At 44.2% G+C, this 19,713-nt stretch overlaps 1 protein-coding gene across 1 annotated transcript in view; it reads right to left on the bottom strand.

Annotated features, from left to right (window-relative positions):
• BIN3 (bridging integrator 3) overlaps positions 1–19,713 on the bottom strand; it is a 49,432-nt gene that overhangs the window by 22,912 nt on the left and 6,807 nt on the right. The window contains exon 2 of the mRNA XM_077868898.1: positions 2,586–2,634. Coding sequence (XP_077725024.1) covers positions 2,586–2,634 — 49 coding nt within the window. The remainder of the gene's footprint in view (positions 1–2,585; positions 2,635–19,713) is intronic.

Here is a 19,713-nt window from a genome sequence, read left to right as displayed (position 1 = left end):
GCAGGTGACGGAGGGAGGAGTAGCTACTTCTTGCCACACCAAGATGCTCCAGCTACTTTATGGGACTGCAAGAGCAGGAGGGGGACTGAGCAGGAGGTTCAGACCTGGAGTTGGGGGACCTTCTGTCCTTGCACTTCCATCCCAATGGCCAGCCCCTGCAGAGAACATGCTATTCCAGCCAGAGCCTTGACAATAATAGAATTCGTGTTCATGACCTGGGCACAGGAGAACAGTGAGAGCACATGCACAATGCTTTCTTTGTGTCTTACAGTTGGGTGCCTTGAGCCAAAAACCTCCTGAAACTCCCTGAAGATAACATGAGTGTTTCTTCCCATGACAGGGGCACCAGGCTTTCCAGTCAGCAGGCAGCCACATCTGGGCCCCCTCTGACAGTGCCTGGGCAAGAACAGCAGTGCGTCACCATTGTTTAGGGGCAGCCGCCAGAGGCGCCGAGACAGCTGCCTGGGCTCGGCCTGTTGTGGGGGCCAGGAGGGGTGGCGGAGAATGAGACCGAAGGGGCAGGCTCTCATTCCTTATACTTCAGTGCCTCTGGGGAGTTGAGGGAGCAAATAACTCTCTTCTAAAGCCCTAACTCCGCTTTGATTCCTTGTAAGAGATCAAAGGCCCCGCCTACCCTTTCCCTGAACTAGGGATCTGGCTCCTGGGGACAGGCTGAGTCCTTGGTGGTTTAAGAGTCAAATCAACTATCTTCCCACCATGTAGTTAATATTTATTGGGGGCGCACTATGTGCCAGACGCTGGGTGAAGTGTTTCATACGCAGGAGCTCATGTAAGACTTATAATACACCAATGGCACAGGTTCGAGGCTCATCCGTACTTATGGAGGAGGGAAGCAAGGCTCAGGGGGTGAGGGCCTTGCCCTCGGTCACACACAGCATGCAGCAGAGCAGTGGGAATCCAGGCAGGAAAACTCCCAAATCCCTCTTTGTAACCACTACTTGCTGCCCAGTCTGTCCGGGGGAGCAGATTACGGAAGTCAGAGGACTGCGATTCTATCCCAAATAAGAGCCATGTGGGGAGGGAAGAGAGAGGCCAGGGGCCCAGCCGTGGGCCTGTCTGTAGGGTGCTGGGACTGTATCTCTGTCCTTTCTCTGGGGAGTCCTTGCTACTCCTCAGAGGAAAAGACCCAGAGATCTTTCCGTCAAAAAACTCCGGTAAGGAAGCCAGAAACTGACTTTTCTGTGGAGAACGACGACTATCTCCACAAAGGTAAGGATGTTGGGAGAGTTTTCTGTTTGTCTGTTTGTTTTTTGGTAGTGAGTGTTGGGAATAAAGGACCCTTCTCAAAACCACTTCCCTTTCAGATCTGCCCTGGATTAAACTCTGGAGACTCCAAGCCACACCTTCCCACTTCCTGTAGCCGGCTAGAGCCCAACACTTGCACGCCCAGATTCTCGGCGCTTCAGCTGAGAGCCTCCACAGATGGTCAGCCTCTGCATGGGAGGTAAACTCTCAGGCTGTCCCCGGCCTGCCTTCACTGGAAAGAGAAATGCAGGCCCATTTCCTTTTAAGTGGCCTGACTTTGGATTTTCCAAAGACTAAGCCATTGGTCAAATGTGTGCTGAACTTCCCTTCTTGCCAAACTGAAGCAGTTATCTTTCCTGTAGCTCTGAGGCTGGAGCCAAGGAGGACCATCAGGACGTCTACCAGGCTGACAGCACTCACTTCCTGCAACTGTCACAATGAGAGGCGCTGTGCAGTTACGGTTCCCCACAGTAAAACCAAGAGCCTGCTTAGGTTTTTGGAGGGTGGTTTGGGGGGATGTTCAAGACGTCATTCTTTACCAGAATTCCCAAACCTTGGGAGACCATCACAACCTGAGTAAGGTAGCACAAAGTACTGGAATGTGTATTGAACAGAAGCTCTAACTCGGGTTCCAATTTCAGCTCTGTCAGTATTCGTCTTTTTTTTTACAACCTTAGGAAGTCACTGTGACTCTTTGGGCCTGGGTTTTCTTGTCAGTCGGACTAGATGATCTGAAAGGGCTTCCATTTCTAACTTTCTAAGAATCTATGATTCCTCTCCCATTCTGGAGATAAAATAGGGATAAACACTGTGGGCTTTCAAGGGGGCAGGATTCAGTCATGCCCTCCCACTGACTCTGGGTCCTGGCCAACGTGCCTTTGGCAGTGGAGAGAAAAGGACCCCCCTGGAGAAGCTTCCTGGTCTTCATGCAGCCCGAGGTGGCTGGAGATAAAGGCCTGGGACATGTCTTCGGTGGGGGCCTATGTTTCAGGAGCCCTCTTAGGAAAGTGCAGATGTCATGCCAGATCGCAGAGCTGGGCCATTCAGAAGCAATGGATTTCTCCTCACCCATCACCTACTTCCTCGACCTGCCTGAGGACGACGGGGACGAGCCCAGGCTGATCTGCGGCAGGAAAATGTCCCAAGCTAGGAGGCCCCTTGCAAGTCCCAGTCTAGGTGAGGCTCTAGAGTGACGCGGCTGGGAAGAAGGCAGCCCAGGGTCTGCCCTCCCAGTGCCACGATGTGCTGAGTCAAAGTTCTGGTTCTCTGCAAAGGCCACGTGAGACAGAGTCTTAGAATGAAAGAATCGGGTTACTCACTGTTTTGGGGACAATCTGTTTCTTGGGCTGCCCAATCTTGAAAGGAATCCTATGAGAAAAAAAGACAAAGGGGGCTTTTAGGAGATGCGGGAAAGGATGTGGCTGGAAAGAATTGATGAAGTCTAGGCTGCTATTCCCCAGGAAGGCAAAGAGCAGCCATGGCTCGCTCCTCAGCACTCATGCCACATGCCCCGTGGGTCTCAGGCCATCGGAAGCCAGGCTGGGCTCTGGAGAGTGATCTTTCCATGGACGGTGTCAGCTGGAAGTCCTGGGTGCAGCCTTCTGCCCCAGACCATCTTTCCTACCAAGACTCTGGTGTTGAGACACACTGCAGAAGTGAAGGTGGGAAAGCAGAGATGCAATTTCACTAACAGGTCACTGTAAGTCTGTCCTGAGGGGCTGTGAAGTCAGAAATCACAGGCTTGCCTAGGTAGCTGTCATCCTTGAAAACAAGCATTTAAAAAAACACCACAAGAACCAGTTATCGTCTGTATTAGGTGCTTCACTACTTCTTTCTAGAGGGACAAACAGTAGCCCTGCACAGCCTCCTATGTGGCTGGAGATAGCAAACTATCGGGGCGTGAAGAACCAACCAGGCTGGGTTATTTCCAGTAAGAAGTGACAAAATTGAAAGGTGGCTAACTTGGAGAGGAATCTGAATTGAGCCCAAGTTTGTCCTGAACTTGCTAGGAAGCTCTTGCACCTCGGGCTCCCCATTTGGAAACAGTTGACAGTTTGGCCTAAAAGAAGGAAGGTCAAGGTCTAGGCTCTAAACCAAGGCACCAGCCCCACTGCCGCCTCCACCTCTGAGGAGCCAGCTGCCCTTCAGCAGGTAATGACTGCCCTGGGACCCATCTCCTGCTCTGTGAAAGGACAGGGTTAAACTGGATAATTCAGAGCTTCCTGGAGGCACTGAGAATTCTGATTCTACAATTCTGAGAAGTGTGGCCTGGCCAGAAGTAAACACCAGGGTGCCAACTGCTGGAGAAGCAGAGGCTCCGGGAGGCCCTCAAGCTAAAAGTGTGTTAAGCCCCCCTGGGATCAACTTAGGGGACACCACAACAACACTGAGGGGACAATGCCACTCCTACTCCTATTCCCTGTAGCACTCAGGACACGCCCTAGAGCCAGAGTCCCTCCCATTCAAACCTCCCGCTTCCACTGCCGCACCCACCCATCCACCGCCCCTTCCCTCTGCACCCCCTTCTGCCCAAGCCTGCTTTCTCTTGGCCCAAACTGACCAACGCTGTTGCTAAACCCAATGGTATAATTAACCACGGATAATAACCCCAGACAACGATCCGGTTGAGAGGATGGGCCAGCCTGAGTCACAGCGGTTTAAATTTAATTTCTGGAGGACATCCTGTTTATTGTTAACCCAGCCTGGTAATTTAGGAGCATTAACCCTTTGGGGGCTGGCTGATTCACGTGGCTTCTGTAAACAAATAATCAGTGGCTATATAATTAGCAGGGGGGAAAGGTAAGCTCTGGAACTGAAAAGGAGAGAAAAGGCGAAATTGCTCTTTCCCGTCTTCAGATCTGAAGAGCAGAGGTTAGGGGAGCTAAGCTCTGTAGTTCCCTCCTCGTGCCCCCAGTTATTCTTCCCAAAATTAGGGACTGGAGTTGATTGACACAATGGTTTTGTAAGGCAAACAACTGCCCTCAAGGACCATTTTGGTGACAGTGCAAATGAGGCCCTGGTGGCATTGAGAAAAGATGGACTCTGTTCTGTGTGAAGCATGTTGCGGTATAATAAGCTCTAGCCTGGGAATCAGAAAGCCTGTCTCCGTCTCTGACTAGTTTTGTGGACAAATCACGATCTCTTTGGAACTCAGTTTCTTAAACTCTAAGACAAAGGAGATGGAATAGAGGGTCCCTTCAGCCCATCTAATAAAACTTGAATTCTAAACTGAATCTTCATTGCAGGAACACAGGAGCTGGATGAGAATTCTACAGAATTCTGAGTGGTCTTCAAAATGATTCTAACTTGGAGTCTAATACTACAGACAAGCTACAAAGAAATTAGGAACTTAGATGCCATTACTTGTGGTGCCACAGCCTCTCTAAATCTTAATTTGGAATCACAGTATTTTTAGAATTGCAAGTTACCATAGAAATTGTTCCAGTTCAACCCTCTCATTTTGTAGATGAGAAAGCCAATCTGGAGAGGTCCAATGACTAGCCCAGGGTCATTCTGCTCCTTCACAACCGAACCAGGAGTAAACAATCCACTTCTCTCTCTGCTATTCATGGTTTACTACTCTTTCACATGAATTTGTTATATTTATTTGAAGCAAGTAAGAAAAATCATTTGATCAAAATACCTAACCTTAAAACACCATGGAATTTCAAAGGGGCTCATTGTTCTTTAAAAGACTGGAAACACAAGAAATGAAGAGAGCAGTGTTGTTAGGAGGTAAGGGGCTGTGCAAACACAGCTCCTTTTGCACAAATGACAGGTTACATGTACCATGTCAACTGAGTGCAAAATGTCATCAGGACGACAGGTATAAAACTTGGACCATCCAGGGCAATTGGGACCTATGGCCACCCCATCCACATGGGATGCCTTTCCTTTTCCCAGCTTGATCAAAGCTGTTCTCTAGTCCAAAATCTTGCTTACCTTCTTCTAAATACCTAAGACTTTATTTGGTATTTAAAAATAGTCTACCTTTTATAGTTAATTGAAGTTTATGCCTTTAAAAAGTAAAATACAATCATCAGAGAAAACTTGGGAAATACAGAAAAGTATGGGGGGGTGGAGAGAGAGAGAGAGAGAAAGGTAAGGAAAAGAAGGAAAAAAAAACCAAAACACAGCTCACAGTCTCATATCTAAAGATAACCAAAGCTAATGTTTTGGTGTTAATTATATTTTAAAAGTTTGCAGAAAGAAGAGAATCTGAAGCAAATATGCCAAATGTTAGTAGCGGTTAATTTCGGGTGGTGTGTGATTACTGTTTTCTTCTTTGCACTTTCCATATTTTTCAAATAAACTAAAAAAATCCCTTGTTTTTTCCTTGACTACAAAAATAACACCTGATCAGTGTCAAACACTTGGAAAACATGGAAAAATACAAACACACACACACACACACACACAGAGAAAAATAAACAGCAATACCCTGAATCTGTGTGTACATATATGTACATGGGTATATATGCCTATTTACATAACTTTTTTTTTAAAGATTTATTTATTTATTTGTTCATGATAGACACACACAGAGAGAGAAAGAGAGGCAGAGACACAGGCAGAGGGAGAAGCAGGCTCCATGCTGGGAGCCCAACTCGGGACTCGATCCCGGGACTCCAGGATCACGCCCTGAGCCAAAGGCAGGCGCCAAACAGCTGAGCCACCCAGGGATCCCCTATTTATATAACTTTTAAAGAATAAAGGAAACATATCATGAGGGCTTTTTTTTTTTTAAGATTATTTACTTATTTATTCATGACAGACACAGAGAGAGAGGCAGAGACACAGGCAGAGGAAGAAGCAGGCTCCATGCAGGGAACCTGATGTGGGACTCGATCGCGGGTCTCCAGGATCACACCCGGGCCAAAGGCAGGCGCTAAATCGCTGAGCCATCCAGGGATCCCCCTCATAAGGGCTTTTATATGCCAGTATGTGGTTTGTCACCAGGCTGACTTGTAAGAGGCTACCTAGTACTTCATTCACCATTTTATTTTTGTGTCCCACATCACTTACTGGTGGTCATTTCAACTGTTTCATATTTTCCTTCTATTATAAAAAACTCTAATAGCTAAATCTTTGTGTACATCAAGAACTAGTCACATAGGATAAATTCTTAGAATTGGAATTGCTAGGTCAAAGGATATATACATGTCCAAGACTTTGATACATTTGCCAAATCACCCTAGAGGCAGATTGAGACAGTTTACATTTTTTAAAAGATTGAAATGGTTTACATTTTACCACTAGCCCTTCGGCCTGTTTTATCAGGATTTTTTTTCTTTTTCTGGCTTAGTGTTTGCTCTTCCCTTCTGTACATATGTGTTTATTTATTTTTTTATTTTTTAAAGATTTTATTTATTTATTCATGAGACACACACACACAGAGAGAGAGAGAGAGAGAGACAGGCAGAGGGAGAAGCAGGCTCCATGCAGGGAGCCCAATGTGGGACTTGATCCTGGGACTCCAGGATCACGCCCTGGACCAAAGGCAGGTGCTAAACCGCTGAGCCACCCAGGGATCCCCTGTACATATGTGTTTAATGTACAGAAGCTTCCAATCGGTATGAAGTCAAATCTACCAAATCTTTTTTATGATGTCTTCTTTAGGTGTCTTAGTGAGAATGAACTGCCCTCTCCGCCCCAATATATAAAAATTCACCTAAATTTATTTTATTGGTTTCCTTTTATTAATCTAAGTTTGCTTTCATCAGAGTTCTACGTGGGCATAGTTTAATAAGACATTAAGGTTTGTTAAGTGAAACATTTGGTTCTATCCTCCCTTCCCCACCCTTGTCTCACTTGCCCAAGACAAGCGCTTTCAACTCCACCGGTTTTTTTGGCATGTGCCCTTGCATCTCTAAATAAAAATGCTTCTATTGCTATTTCTTGTTAGGTTTTAGGCACTAGCTCCTGCCTTTTTATTTTGGAAGAGGAAGATTTAACAAACCAACCTTTTCTAGGCCTCCACCCCCACTACACAGAGGCACATCTGCATCTCCTCTTCTTCTCGAAATAGTTATGTGATTTGGTTAGATCAATACTAAGTAAACTATTAGGACAATAATGTGATTTCTTTTCCTTCCTACACGTGGCAGCAGCCAACAGATTTTTCAGCCTCAGCCAAACCCTCAGAAGACAGTGTTTGAGCCAAGCCCCCCAGCTAAGCCACTCCCAAATTCCTGACCTGCAGAAACTGGTACTGTTGTTTTGAGACACTACTGTTGTGGGGTAATTTGTTACGCGGCCATACATAACTAATAACATTGCAGGTTTTTGCTTTCCCTGAAACTGTCATTTTTCTTGCACGTGCAGAATTTCCTACGTATTTATCCCTCACTGTCTCAGCTGTCCCAGTCTACCACCAATACGTTCATTTGTATGGGGGTTCACTTTTTGAAGCAGTGTTGGTGGCAGCCTGTGAGCTAGCTGCTCAGGCCCTGGTGCACAGCTGGGGGCCCAGGCTCTCCCCGTGTCTTCCCTCACACGGAATCCGTTTGTTTCTCCCAGGAATTCAAACACCTGGAATCCACATCTACCTCTTTGTTGGTTTACTCCTTGTTTGGGCGGAGTAAAAGCGAGTGCCAGATACTCTGAGACTTTGCATAACCAAAACCCTTCTGATGCTGCCTCACACCAGTTAGTTTGACTGGGTATAGAATGTGGGCTGGGCTTTATCTTTCAGAATCTCCAAGGCATTGCTTTGCTGGCTTCTCCTTTCACAGTTACTACTGTGGTGGTGAAGTCTAAAGTACCCTGGTTTCTATCCTTTGTAGGTGACCTACTTCTTCACGCAACTTTATTGGATCATGTTTGTCTCTGGCGGTGGCGGTGTGAAATTTCACAGCGATGTACCTTGTGGGTCTAATTTCACTCACTGAAATTGAATGCCACTCTTCCAGTTTGGCAATTCATCATCTTCTGTCTGGAATTTTAAAAAAACGTGGTTGTGGTTGGTTTCTTCCCCCCATTTTTTCTGCCTCTTATTTCTGAAGTTCCTGTAATACTAATGCAGACCCTCCTTGGTTGCTTCCACAATTTCAATTTTTCAACATTTTCTTATCCTCTAACACTTGTCAACTTTTCCATTTCTGCCATCATACATTTTTCAAAGTTTTTATTCATTTAGGTAAGTAATCTCTACACTCGACGTGTGGCTTGAGGTCATGACCCCAGTCCAGAGCTGCAAGCTCTCCGGACCAAGCCAGCCAGGTGCCCTGTTTCTGTGATCATAATTTTAATTTCCGAGAGCTCTTTTTAATTTTCAGGATGTCCTGTGTTTTTTTTTTATTTTTATTTTTTATGTATCCTGTTTTTTATTTCATGGATGCCTTATCTCTGTAAAGACCTTAATGATAGCTTTAGAAAACATTTCTTCTTCCTGTAGTCTCAGTTTCCCCCTCAAGTTGTCTTCTGCTTTTGTTTCCATTTTTTATTCTCTTTTATTTTTTTTTTTAATTTTTATTTATTTATGATAGGCACACACAGAGAGAGAGAGAGAGAGAGAGAGGCAGAGACACAGGCAGAGGGAGAAGCAGGCTCCATGCACCAGGAGCCCGACGTGGGATTCGATCCCGGGTCTCCAGGATCACGCCCTGGGCCAAAGGCAGGCGCCAAACCGCTGCGCCACCCAGGGATCCCTCCATTTTTTATTCTCAACACTCCCCTTGGGGTATGGTAATTCTTGGGTGTCTGCTCACATGCGTGACAGGAGACAAAACAGCTGATTAGAAGCCGGGAGTGCTCTGATGATGTCTATCTACTATGTAGAGTGGCCTGGCTGGGCAGTTTTGTGGGGGAGCCCCTGACATTAGTACTTGTCTCTAATCATGGGCAGGTAAATTTTCCTAGAGAAGATTCTTCTGCTGTCTCGCCATGGAGTGTTCTGAGGGCTCAGTGAGAAGAGGTCACGTGCACACACACGTGAGGCGAAGGGTTGTGTCAGCCCTCCCCATGCATTCCTTCACTTCATTCCTGCCTTCAGGATGCAGTCTGGCCTTCAACTGGGCTTACAACGGATCTGGGGTTTGTGGGCCTGTAGCTTATGTGATTTTTTTTTTTTTTTTTTTTTTTTTTAGCTTATGTGATTTTGCATGCCCTTTTAAAGAAAAAGGATGCCAATTCACAAATATAAAAACAAGATGGGGTGCCTGGCTGGCTCAGCTGGTAGCATGTGTGACTTTTTTCTTTTTTTTTTTTTTAAGATTTTATTTATTTATTCATGAGAGAGAGAGAGAGAGAGAGAGAGAGAGGAAGAGATACACAGGCAGGGGGAGAAGCAGGCTCCATGCAGGGAGCCCAATGTGGGACTCGATCCCAGGACTCCAGGATCATGCCCTGGGCGTGAAGGCAGGCACTAAACCACTGAGCCACCCAGGGATCCCCGCATGTGTGACTTTTGATTTCGGGGTTGTGAGTTCAAGCCCCATGTTGGGTATAGAAATTACTTAAAAATGAAATCTTTAAAAAAACTTAAAAAAAAAAAAAACAAATATAAAAATAGGCAGGAAAGTATTTATTTAGACAGAGAAAAGAACATAACAAATTATAAGTTATAAAAGCTGACAAATAACATGAACATCAGAAAATCAAGAATCACCTAATTTTTTTATTAATCATCTGCCTGACACACCTCTGTATTCATTTCCCTACATTTTTTTGGCTGCGTAGTCTATGATTGCCTCTTTATATGACACAGAGTGGGTACCATCATTTTCTTAGAGAAAAGAAAGGTAATTCAGCCTTCCTCTAGTAGGGTTGACTAAGATTTGTTTTCTATTACTGACAGTTTAGAAAAGCTTTTTTTTCGGCTTACCAGTAATATATAAATATACTATAAATTTTAGGACTTGTAAAATTTAGGAAAATCTCATGTTTCCTTCATAAATAAACTAAGATTCTAGGACACATTTCAGGTTTTCTTGTATGATTACTAATCTTACTAATCTTAACCACTCTGAATTAGTGGAGTTAATTGTTTTGTCACTGATGTCCCTGGAAGAGGGTACATCATGAGTTATGTCATCTTCGTTATCTTTCATGTTAAAAAATTTAAATGTTTTATCAATGTGTTCATGATTTGCTCCTCCTCTTTATTAACTAGATTATCAAGCAACTGCTGCTATTTAAAACCGATCTCGTTCTCATAATGAATCACTAGTTTTTAGTACAATTTGAAAATATTTTGTTGTACTTTGATTTCAGAATCTCTTGATTTAATTGCTCACCTTTGTCACTTTTATATTGTGTTCCATTATTTTTGACCCAATTTTCCTCTTAGCTTTTTTTCTTCTTTTAAAAATGTTTTCCAGCTTTATTGAGACACAATAGATATATATAGCATTGTGAAAGTTGAAGGCGTACAATTTTTTTTTTTTTAAAGTAAGCTCTACGTTCAACGTGCGGCTAGAACTCACAATTCCAAGATCAAGTTGCAAGTTCTACTGACTGAGCCAACCAGGTGCCCTTTCCCTTAGTTTTTAAGTACATTTAAAGAGGATAAGAAGAGGGACTCGTTGTATATCTACCATTCAGGAATGTGCAATATCTCATGGTTTCATCAAAGTTTTCAAATGTCGACAAATTGCAGCTAAAACAGCATACTCCCTGTTCAACCCTCAGGTCACATCTCCAGAAAGGCCTGTGCTACTCCAAAGCTGCCTGACACGAGTAGTATAAGCAGAAAAAGGAGGAAGTGAAGGCAGAGGTTTTCTTAACTGAGTGCAGTATATATTTTTGATGTTTACAAAACCCAGCATCATGTGAACACACCACCAGGGTTCCTTCTGGGGCCTTGGACAAGGTTCATGGAAGTCAGGGGCCCCAAAGTTTAAACCTTATTAAATAGTTTTCACATAGTAAATCCACCTTTGTGTGCCTAGTAGAGGAACTCCCTGTCTCATACTCTCCAAGGGGTGGGGCCCCTTCATTCTTTTGCTAGGGTGAGGCAGGGACAGTCTCCCAGGGACACTGGAGTTGGGGAGGAGATGGCAGGGCTCTAAACTTACTTAGAGGGATGCCTGGGTGGCTCAGTGGTTGAGTGTCTGCTCTTGGCTCAGGGCCTGATCCCAGAGTCCTGGAATTGAGTCCCACATCAGGCTCCCTGCAGGGAGCCTGCTTCTTCCTCTGCCTGTGTCTCTCCCTCTCTCTCTGTGTCTCATGAATACATAAAATCTTAAAAAAAAAAAAAATTTACTCAGAAACCACTTTTAAGCAATCCTTCTGATCTGAGTGCTTGGCCTCACCCCACTTCTAGAAGTTCCTATTGCCACCAATTCCTGTACTTTTGAGGATTCAATAATGTAAGTCATGAGGGCTCTTGGTTTTCCTAAATGCCAGTTTAGGATTTGGCTTTCTTGGAACTTAAGACTGTTACTGCATGTTACTGCATTCCAATTCCTAAATGTGGCTGATGTCTCTATTCTCCCTGAGTTTGTAGATCTGTGCCTTAAAAAAAAAAAAAAATCACTTTACTGTGCTTTTTGTGGGATTTGTGAGGGAGATAACTTAGATATATGTATTCAATCTGTCATCTTTACTTGGAAGCTGATTTTTATTAAGTTTTAAATAACGTTATTGAGATATAATTCACATACCATAATATTCACTCACTGTACAATTTGGTTGTTTTTAGTACAGTTAGAGAGTTAACCATCACCACAATCCAACTTCAGAATATTTTCATCACCCCAAAAGAAACCCCATATCTATTAGTAGTCAGCCCCCAGGCAAACCATTAATCTACTGTATCTATGGAATGTCCTAGCATCGACATTTCATACAAATGGCATTATGTAATAAGAAGTCTTTTGTGTTGGCTTCTTTCACTTAGCAAAATGTTTTTAAGGATCGTCCACATTGTGGCATATATCATGACTTCATTCCTCTTTTATCACCGAATAATATTCCATTGTAGGGATATACCATCTTTATCCACAAATTCGCTTTCCATTTATCATTCACTGGGTGATGGACACTTGGGCTGTTTCCATTTTTTTGGCCATTATAAATGCTGCACATGTTTTTGCGTGGACGTATATTTTCATTTCTCTTGGGTATATACCTAGGAGTGAAACTGCTGGGGCCATATGGTTAAATCCATGCTTACATTTCTGCAGAGCTGCCAGACTTCTCTAACGTGGCTGTGCCATTTTAAAATCACCAGCAGTAAGTGAGGGTTCCAATTTCTCCACATCCTCACCAACACTTGTCATTGTCTTTTTTATTTTAGCCATTCCAGCAAGTATGAGAGTTATTTCATCGCAGTTTGACTGGCATGTCTCTCATGACTAATGATGTTGAGTATCTTTTCATGTGCTTATCAGTCGTTTAAATGTCTTCTTTGGAGAAACATCTATTCCAACCCTTTGCCTATTTTAAAAATGGGTTGTCTTTTTTTATTGTTGAGTTGTTAAGAGTTCTTCATCTATTCTGGGTAGAAGTTTCTTTTCTTTTTTTAAAAAAATATTTTATTTATTTATTCATGACAGACACAGAGAGAGAGAAAGAGAGAGGCAGAGACACAGGCAGAGGGAGAAGCAGGCTCCACGCAGGGAGCCCAATGTGGGACTTGATCCCGGGTCTCCAGGATCACACCCCAGGCTGAAGGCAGTGCCAAACCACTGGGCCATCGGGGCTGCCCTGGGTATAAGTTTCTAATCAGATATATGATTTGCAAACATTTTCTCTCATTTGTGAGTTGTTTATTTCACTCTTTTAGTGGTTTCTTTTGAAGCACAAAAGTTTTAGGTTTTGAAGAAGTACAATCTATTTTTTCTTTTGTTGTTTGTGCTTTTTGGTATCACATCTAAGAATTCTTTGCCAAATTCAAGGTCACGGGATGCCTGGGTGGCTCAGCAGTGGAGCATCTTGCCTTGGCCCAGAGCGTGATCCCGGAGTTCTGGGATCGAGTCCCACATTGGGCTCCCTGCATGGAGCCTGCTTCTCCCTCTGCCTATGTCTCTGTCTCTCGTGAATAAATAAATAAAATCTTAAAAAAAAAAAAAAAAGCAGAGGTCAAAAAAAATTCAAGGTCATGAAGACTCACCCCTATATTTTCTTCTTAAGATTTTATAGTTTTAGCTTTTACACTCAGGACTTTGATCCATTTTGAGTTAATTTTTGTGTATGGTGTGAGGTACGGGCCTCCCTTCATTCTTTCGCATGTGGATACCCAGTTATTCTGGCACTGTTGAAAAGATTATTCCATCCTTATTCAACTGTCTTGGCATCCTTGTTAAAAAAAAGAAAATCAACTGACCATAAATGTTAAGGGTTTATTTTTGCACTTTTATTTCGATTCCATTGACCTACACTATCTTTATGGTAGTATCACAATGTCCTACTTCCTGGACTTTTGTTGAGAGTTTTGTGGTTGAGAAGCAGTAAGCCCTCCAACTTTGCCAAGATTGTTTTGGCTGTTCTGTGTCCCTTGCATTTCCAAATGAATTTTAGTGGTGTATTTTTTATATTTAAATCCTTATTCCAGGGGCACCTGGGTGGCTCTGTCAGTTAAGCGTCTGCCTTAGGCTTGGGTCATGATCTCAGGGTCCTGGGATGAAGCCCTCCATAGGGCTCCCTGCTCAGCAGGGAGTCTGCTTCTCCCTGTCCCTCTGCCCCTCCCCTCCCGCTCATGCTCTCTCTCATTCTCTCTCTAATAAATAAAATCTTTAAAAATTTTTTTAAATAAAAAAATAAATCCTTATTCTATTTAGAGTTTGAGTGTATGGTTAGCCAGTTATTTTAACCTAATTTAAAAATAAACTATCTTTGAGAAATCATTTCTTTTTTTTTTAAGATTTTATTTATATATTCATGAGAGACACACAAAGAGAGAGGCAGAGACACAGGCAGAGGGAGAAGCAGGCTCCATGCAGGAAGCTTGATGTGGGACTCGATCCCGGGACTCCAGGATCATGCCCTGGGCCAAAGGCAGATATTAACCACTGAGCCACCCAGGGATCCCCAAGAAATCATTTCTTTAGTGTTAAATACTTTTATTCCATACCACAGACCTGTCCTTTGCCAATAACATAGATTTAATTATTTAGGTTTATAAGAGTTCTTAATACCTATCCAAACAGATCCCTTCTCATTACATTTCACTTCAGGTAATTTATTTTAATTTGTCTTGATATTTAAGATGAACTTAAGAGTCATATGCTGTGTGCCCCCCCTGCCCCAGGATACTTATTACTAAAAATGCATTATATTTATAGATTAACTTTTGAAGAGCCTACATTTTTACAAATATTAGGTTGGCTCATTCAAGGCCAAAATATTTCTTTCCATTCATTTAAGTCTTTTTTTTTTTTTTTAAGATTTTATTTATTTATTCATGAGACACACAGAGATGTAGGCAAAGAGAGAAGCAGGCCCCATGCAGGGAGCCTGATGTGGGACTTGATCCCAGGACTCCAGGATCATGCCCTGGGCCGAAGGCTCAACCACTGAGCCACCCAGGTATCCCTCATTTAAGTCTTTTTTATCATGTGCTTTAGTCTTTTTTTTTTTTTTTTAATTTTTTTATTTTTTATTTATGATAGGCACACAGTGAGAGAGAGAGAGAGAGAGAGGCAGAGACACAGGCAGAGGGAGAAGCAGGCTCCATGCACCGGGAGCCCGACGTGGGATTCGATCCCGGGTCTCCAGGATCACGCCCTGGGCCAAAGGCAGGCGCTAAACCGCTGCGCCACCCAGGGATCCCCATGTGCTTTAGTCTTAAGAGTTTTTTCATATAGGTCCTCTACTTTTATTTTGCTGAATATCAAGATCCCAAAATAACACTTACATGTGAAATTTTTAGCCCTACACACGGAACCAATTCCACTTGGTTTACTGCAAGTGGAATTCCCTTTCATTTTATTGTCCTGGTACACAGGAAAGCTACTGGGTATTAAATATTTACCCTGACCCAGTCATCACACCTACATACTTAGCCTATATAGTCTGAGAAATTCAGCTAGGAAAAAAAGAATTAGGTTTTCCAAACAGAGAGTTATAGCACCTGAAAATAATGATAAAACTTCCCTTTTCTTTCCTGATATTTTGTACCCATTTCTTGTCTTGTCTGTAGCATTGGCCTGAAATTGTAGAAAAATATGTCTGACTTTAGTAAGGATGCTTCGAGACTGACCTTTCACTATTAAATATGAAAAAGTCTACTGGTTTCAGCCAGGAAGCCTCCTAATGGTAAGGAAATATCTTTTTGTTCCTGGTTTCCTAAAAGATACGAAGGTTGGATTTTTGAGTTATATCACAGCTTTTTCAGCATGCATTTAGATGCCCAGTTTGTTCTCTCAGACCTAGTGCTGTGATTCACTGTTACACTCTGCCCAGTAAAGGGTTAGGCTAACCAACTTGCTGTTTATCTGTCTTGCTTTTGATGATGACACATAAGCCCTCAAGTGCAGGGACTGAATGTTATGCTTTTTTGCAACTTCTGTAAGTACCTTTCATTGAATGAATATTCAGTAAATATTTACTGAGGGCTTCCTTTATACCTAGAACTATGCTAGGTGCTAGGGCTATCAGGATGAACAAGACTGACTCATTCTGTGATCTCAGGGAGTGTATAGTCCAGTTTGATGCACATAGTAAGCGTTGGATAGATAAGTGGCTAAATAAATGAGTAAACCGGTTATGTTGCCCCAAGGGCCCTATATAACACCATACCCACATTTAATTTAAGGTTCCTGAAAAAAATTAGTCTCAGAGAAGGCTTTATAAACAACAAAGAAAAGTAGTATCATTGTCTTTGGTTTCCCAGTCCCTATCTAACTAAAACCAACCTAAAAGGATGATATTCCCAGCCACAAGCAGCAGTTGGGGACAGGGGAAAGTTTACTCGGTGGAGACTGTGAAAACGGAGCTAGCCTTTGGCATTGGCAGTAAAGCCTGGCTAGACATGTTATCTGAATATGGGTTGAGGGAAAACTATTATATTTTCTTGTGAAAGACTTATTTATTTATTTGAGAGAGAGAGAGAGAGAGAGAGAGAGAGAGAGATAGTGTGCCCACAAGCAGGGGGAGAGAGGGAGAGAGAGAGTCTCCAGCAGACTTCCCACTGAGCACAAGCCCAACCTCAGGCTCCATCTCATGCTCCTGAGATCATGACCTGAGCCGAAATCAAGAGTCAGTCACTTAACCGACTGAGCCACCCAGGCGCCCCTAAAACTAATATTTTGAAGAGCTTAAGAGGAAATATGATGGGAGAAGAGTCTCCTGGATTTATTCCAAGGCTGCCAAATGGCAGATATGCTCCCCTCAATAGCCTGAAAACTGGGGCAGGTACCCTGAGGGAAGAACAGATTCTCTGCCACTGACACGGTGAAAGGTGGCCAGGGGAGAGCGAGAAGACAGAGCAGAAGGACTAACACTTCAAGCAGCTCTTTGCCTTTTCTCTCTGCTTCTCAACACTGCCTCCCTGTTCTCATCCCTGTGGTTCTAGAACCCTGCTGGGACGCAGGGACTTCCTCGGGAGAAACAGCTGCTCTGGAACGCACGTGGCAAGAGTAAGAGCATCGTGGCATCTCAGAGGACAGCGGAGTCCTGGCCCAGCTGGAACTGTGGAGCCGAGGCTGGCAGTCCTCCAGGACCCGGAGACGGTCACTGGGCCTCAGAACCTTTGTCCCCCTCCTCCTCACAGCTCCCCTCAGTGTTCTTCCTGTGGCATCAGGTGGGTGAGATGAGGTCCAGAGAGAAGACAGGGCTTGCTCCCCACAGAATCTCTCTGCTCTGGAAGAAATCAAGAGGGCTCGGTGCTCCTAGACTCTGGACGAGAATTCCTTGGTTGGTTCTGTTTGCCAATCCATAAATATGAGCACCAGAGGGCAGGAGAAGGGATATTTTGGTCTCAGCAACAAAACGGAGAAAACAATTCTCTTGAGCCTCCCCTTCTCCATCCCTCAACGTGCTCCACTTCAAAAAAAAAAAAAAAAAAAAAAGTTCTATGTGCACAGAGGGAAAGGGGGAAAATTCACTTTCACAATAAAGAAAAGTCAACAGGATGTTCTCCAAAGCTACAAATATACTTTTTCAAACAGTAAATATCTCTATTAGCAGCATGATGCCAGTTGGCTAATTCTGTCCATCTCAGTAAAACCTTTCCAGAAAAACTCCTGCTCTTGTGTAATGTCTATTTACAAAAACAGCTCTTTTGCATTTTCAATTTGCTAGGTTTCTCAATCTTTTGTTTCCCCACCCCCTCGACTGCAGAGGCAGAGACAAGAGGCAGGCCCAGATGGCAGTTGGGTGGGGATCCCCTGGTCACCCCAGCAGATCCCTCAAGCCCCGCCTTCTTCAGAGAGTCCTCCGCTTCCATTACAATGAAGAGTGGAAAGAAGCTGGAACCTACACATTCCTCCCTGGTCTTCACCTTGGCCTTGGCCTCTGCAAGTTGTTTCTACTGAATGTGAATGAGCCCTCGGCCTGGCTTGGGGGTGGAAAGAACCCTGAAATGATTCAGCCCACCCCACCCCACATCTTTCTGATGGATCACAGTTTTGGGGGGGAGGGAGGAGGTGAGGGAGGTGAGAACGAAGGGAGGGCTGAGCAAAGAGTAGGCGGCAGTTGATAGTGGCTGAAATCCTGGCTCCCCGGGGAGTGGTCTGGGCCTGAGTCACTGTCTCGGCAAGAGCAGGAAGGTGGGCGAAAGGCAGCAGCTTTTGCAGGCTAGAAGGACAAGCCCCTCCTCCCCCCATCCTTCTGTTACCCTATCCTTGGGTCGTTGCCTTCTCTGGTCTGAGGGCCCACCAAGGCTACCACCACCTTGACGCTCCAAGGGGAAACAGGGCTGGGGCCAGGGCAGGCCTTATGGAGAGGCAGCTGGCTCCAGCAGAACAGCTGTTTGCTGGATGTCATCCTCTCTGTAAGGCCATCTGGCCACAGTGTCACCCGGCCATCGAGAGTTCAGCCCGAGCAAGGGTGTGAGAGACCCCATCCGAAGGGGAAATGGAGGAAAACAGAGCTGTGAAATGGCCATTTCCAGCACCTCTGACCACAGCCTCTCCACCATCCCCCCTCCCGTCAGCCTTTCCCTTAAACTAGCCAGATCTAAAACCAGAGCACACACAACGCTACCCTAACTCACCACCCGTCCGAGGAGGTATGTGTGTGTTTAAAAATAAAAGGCATGACTCTGTGACTTGGCTGATTTGTCACTTGGACCAGAACAATCCCCCAGCTCAGCTGTGATCCCTCCTTCCCCACTGCTCCCCAGGCTGACCTCTTGAGAAGTTGAGACAGAATGAATCACAGACTGTTCAGTGAGATCTCACAGCACGTGAAATCTTAGAAATCCTCCAATTCATGTGACCATTTATTGAGCATCTCCTATTGCAGGTTTGTGCTAGGTGCTTCTGATACATCAGTTCATTTAAAGCGGTCCACTGCTGTATTCCTCACAAGAGACGGTGCGCTGCATTGGGGGACAGACTGCCAGCTGTGAGGTTCTGGACAAGTTACCTAACCTTGCTGGCTCTCAGTTTCCTTGTCTAGAATTGGACAAGAACATATATATTATGTAGGGTCAGGTTGCTGAGAGGACTAAATGAGTTTAGTGCTTAAAATAGTTCCTGACATATATTCAGCAGCCTGTATTTGCTGGAAAGACAGTGGTGGTGATATTTTGATGATGATGATCAAACAGGCCTGAGGGGGTGGTTCACACACAGTTGCACAGAGGTAAGTATGGCTAGGAAACCTGAAATGCTTTTTTCTGCTTTGGGGGCAAGCAGCAGTCCCGTATCATAGTGCATCACTGCCAGGCCCAAGTTAATCCTTTTGCCTACAGTGAATGGGGACTTCTTCCTGAGTAGTGAAAGGAGTTGTGACAGAAGTCTGGAGGCTGATGAGGCATCTAAAGGTCAGGAAAACAAAAGGAAGGAAGGCAATTCAGGGAGGTATTCTGTTTGTTTGTTTGTTTGTTTTGTAGCTCCTTAGAAGATGCATTTCCCCATTTTATAAAAGGAAAACAGAAGGCTTTCTGAGGTGAAAAGCTTATCTTGCTTACTCAACAAGCCAGAGAGAAGCCTCCAATGCCTGCTTCCCATTCTGATGGGCGAACAGTGGCTCAGACACCAACAGACCCTGAGAAGCACCAGACCAACTGTTTAGCTCTGAGGCACTACCTCTAATCTCACGTTCACTCCTGTCTCTAACCAATTGGAAATTACACAAAGAGCTTGCACTGACCTTTTCCCTTCTCTGTGGAAGGTCTGATAGCAGGACAGAGAAGGGGGATGGAAACTCGCTTCTAGGCCTACCTCCCTAGGTCATCCTCACCTACTGGCTGGGCAAGGCAATAATTCTCTTGCCATGAACAGTGAGGTCAACCCTAGCCGTGATGCCAGTCAGGCGAGGCATGACAAAAGTTAATAGAAACTATTATAAATGATTGTAAACACTCAAAAAATTACAGAGAATACTAAAAACACTCAT

This window comes from Canis aureus, chromosome 24 (genome assembly GCF_053574225.1).
Source record: "Canis aureus isolate CA01 chromosome 24, VMU_Caureus_v.1.0, whole genome shotgun sequence".
Lineage (NCBI taxonomy): Eukaryota > Metazoa > Chordata > Mammalia > Carnivora > Canidae > Canis > Canis aureus.
The sequence above is the reverse complement of the archived record's forward strand: the minus strand, read 5'-3'. Positions and strand labels throughout refer to the sequence as shown.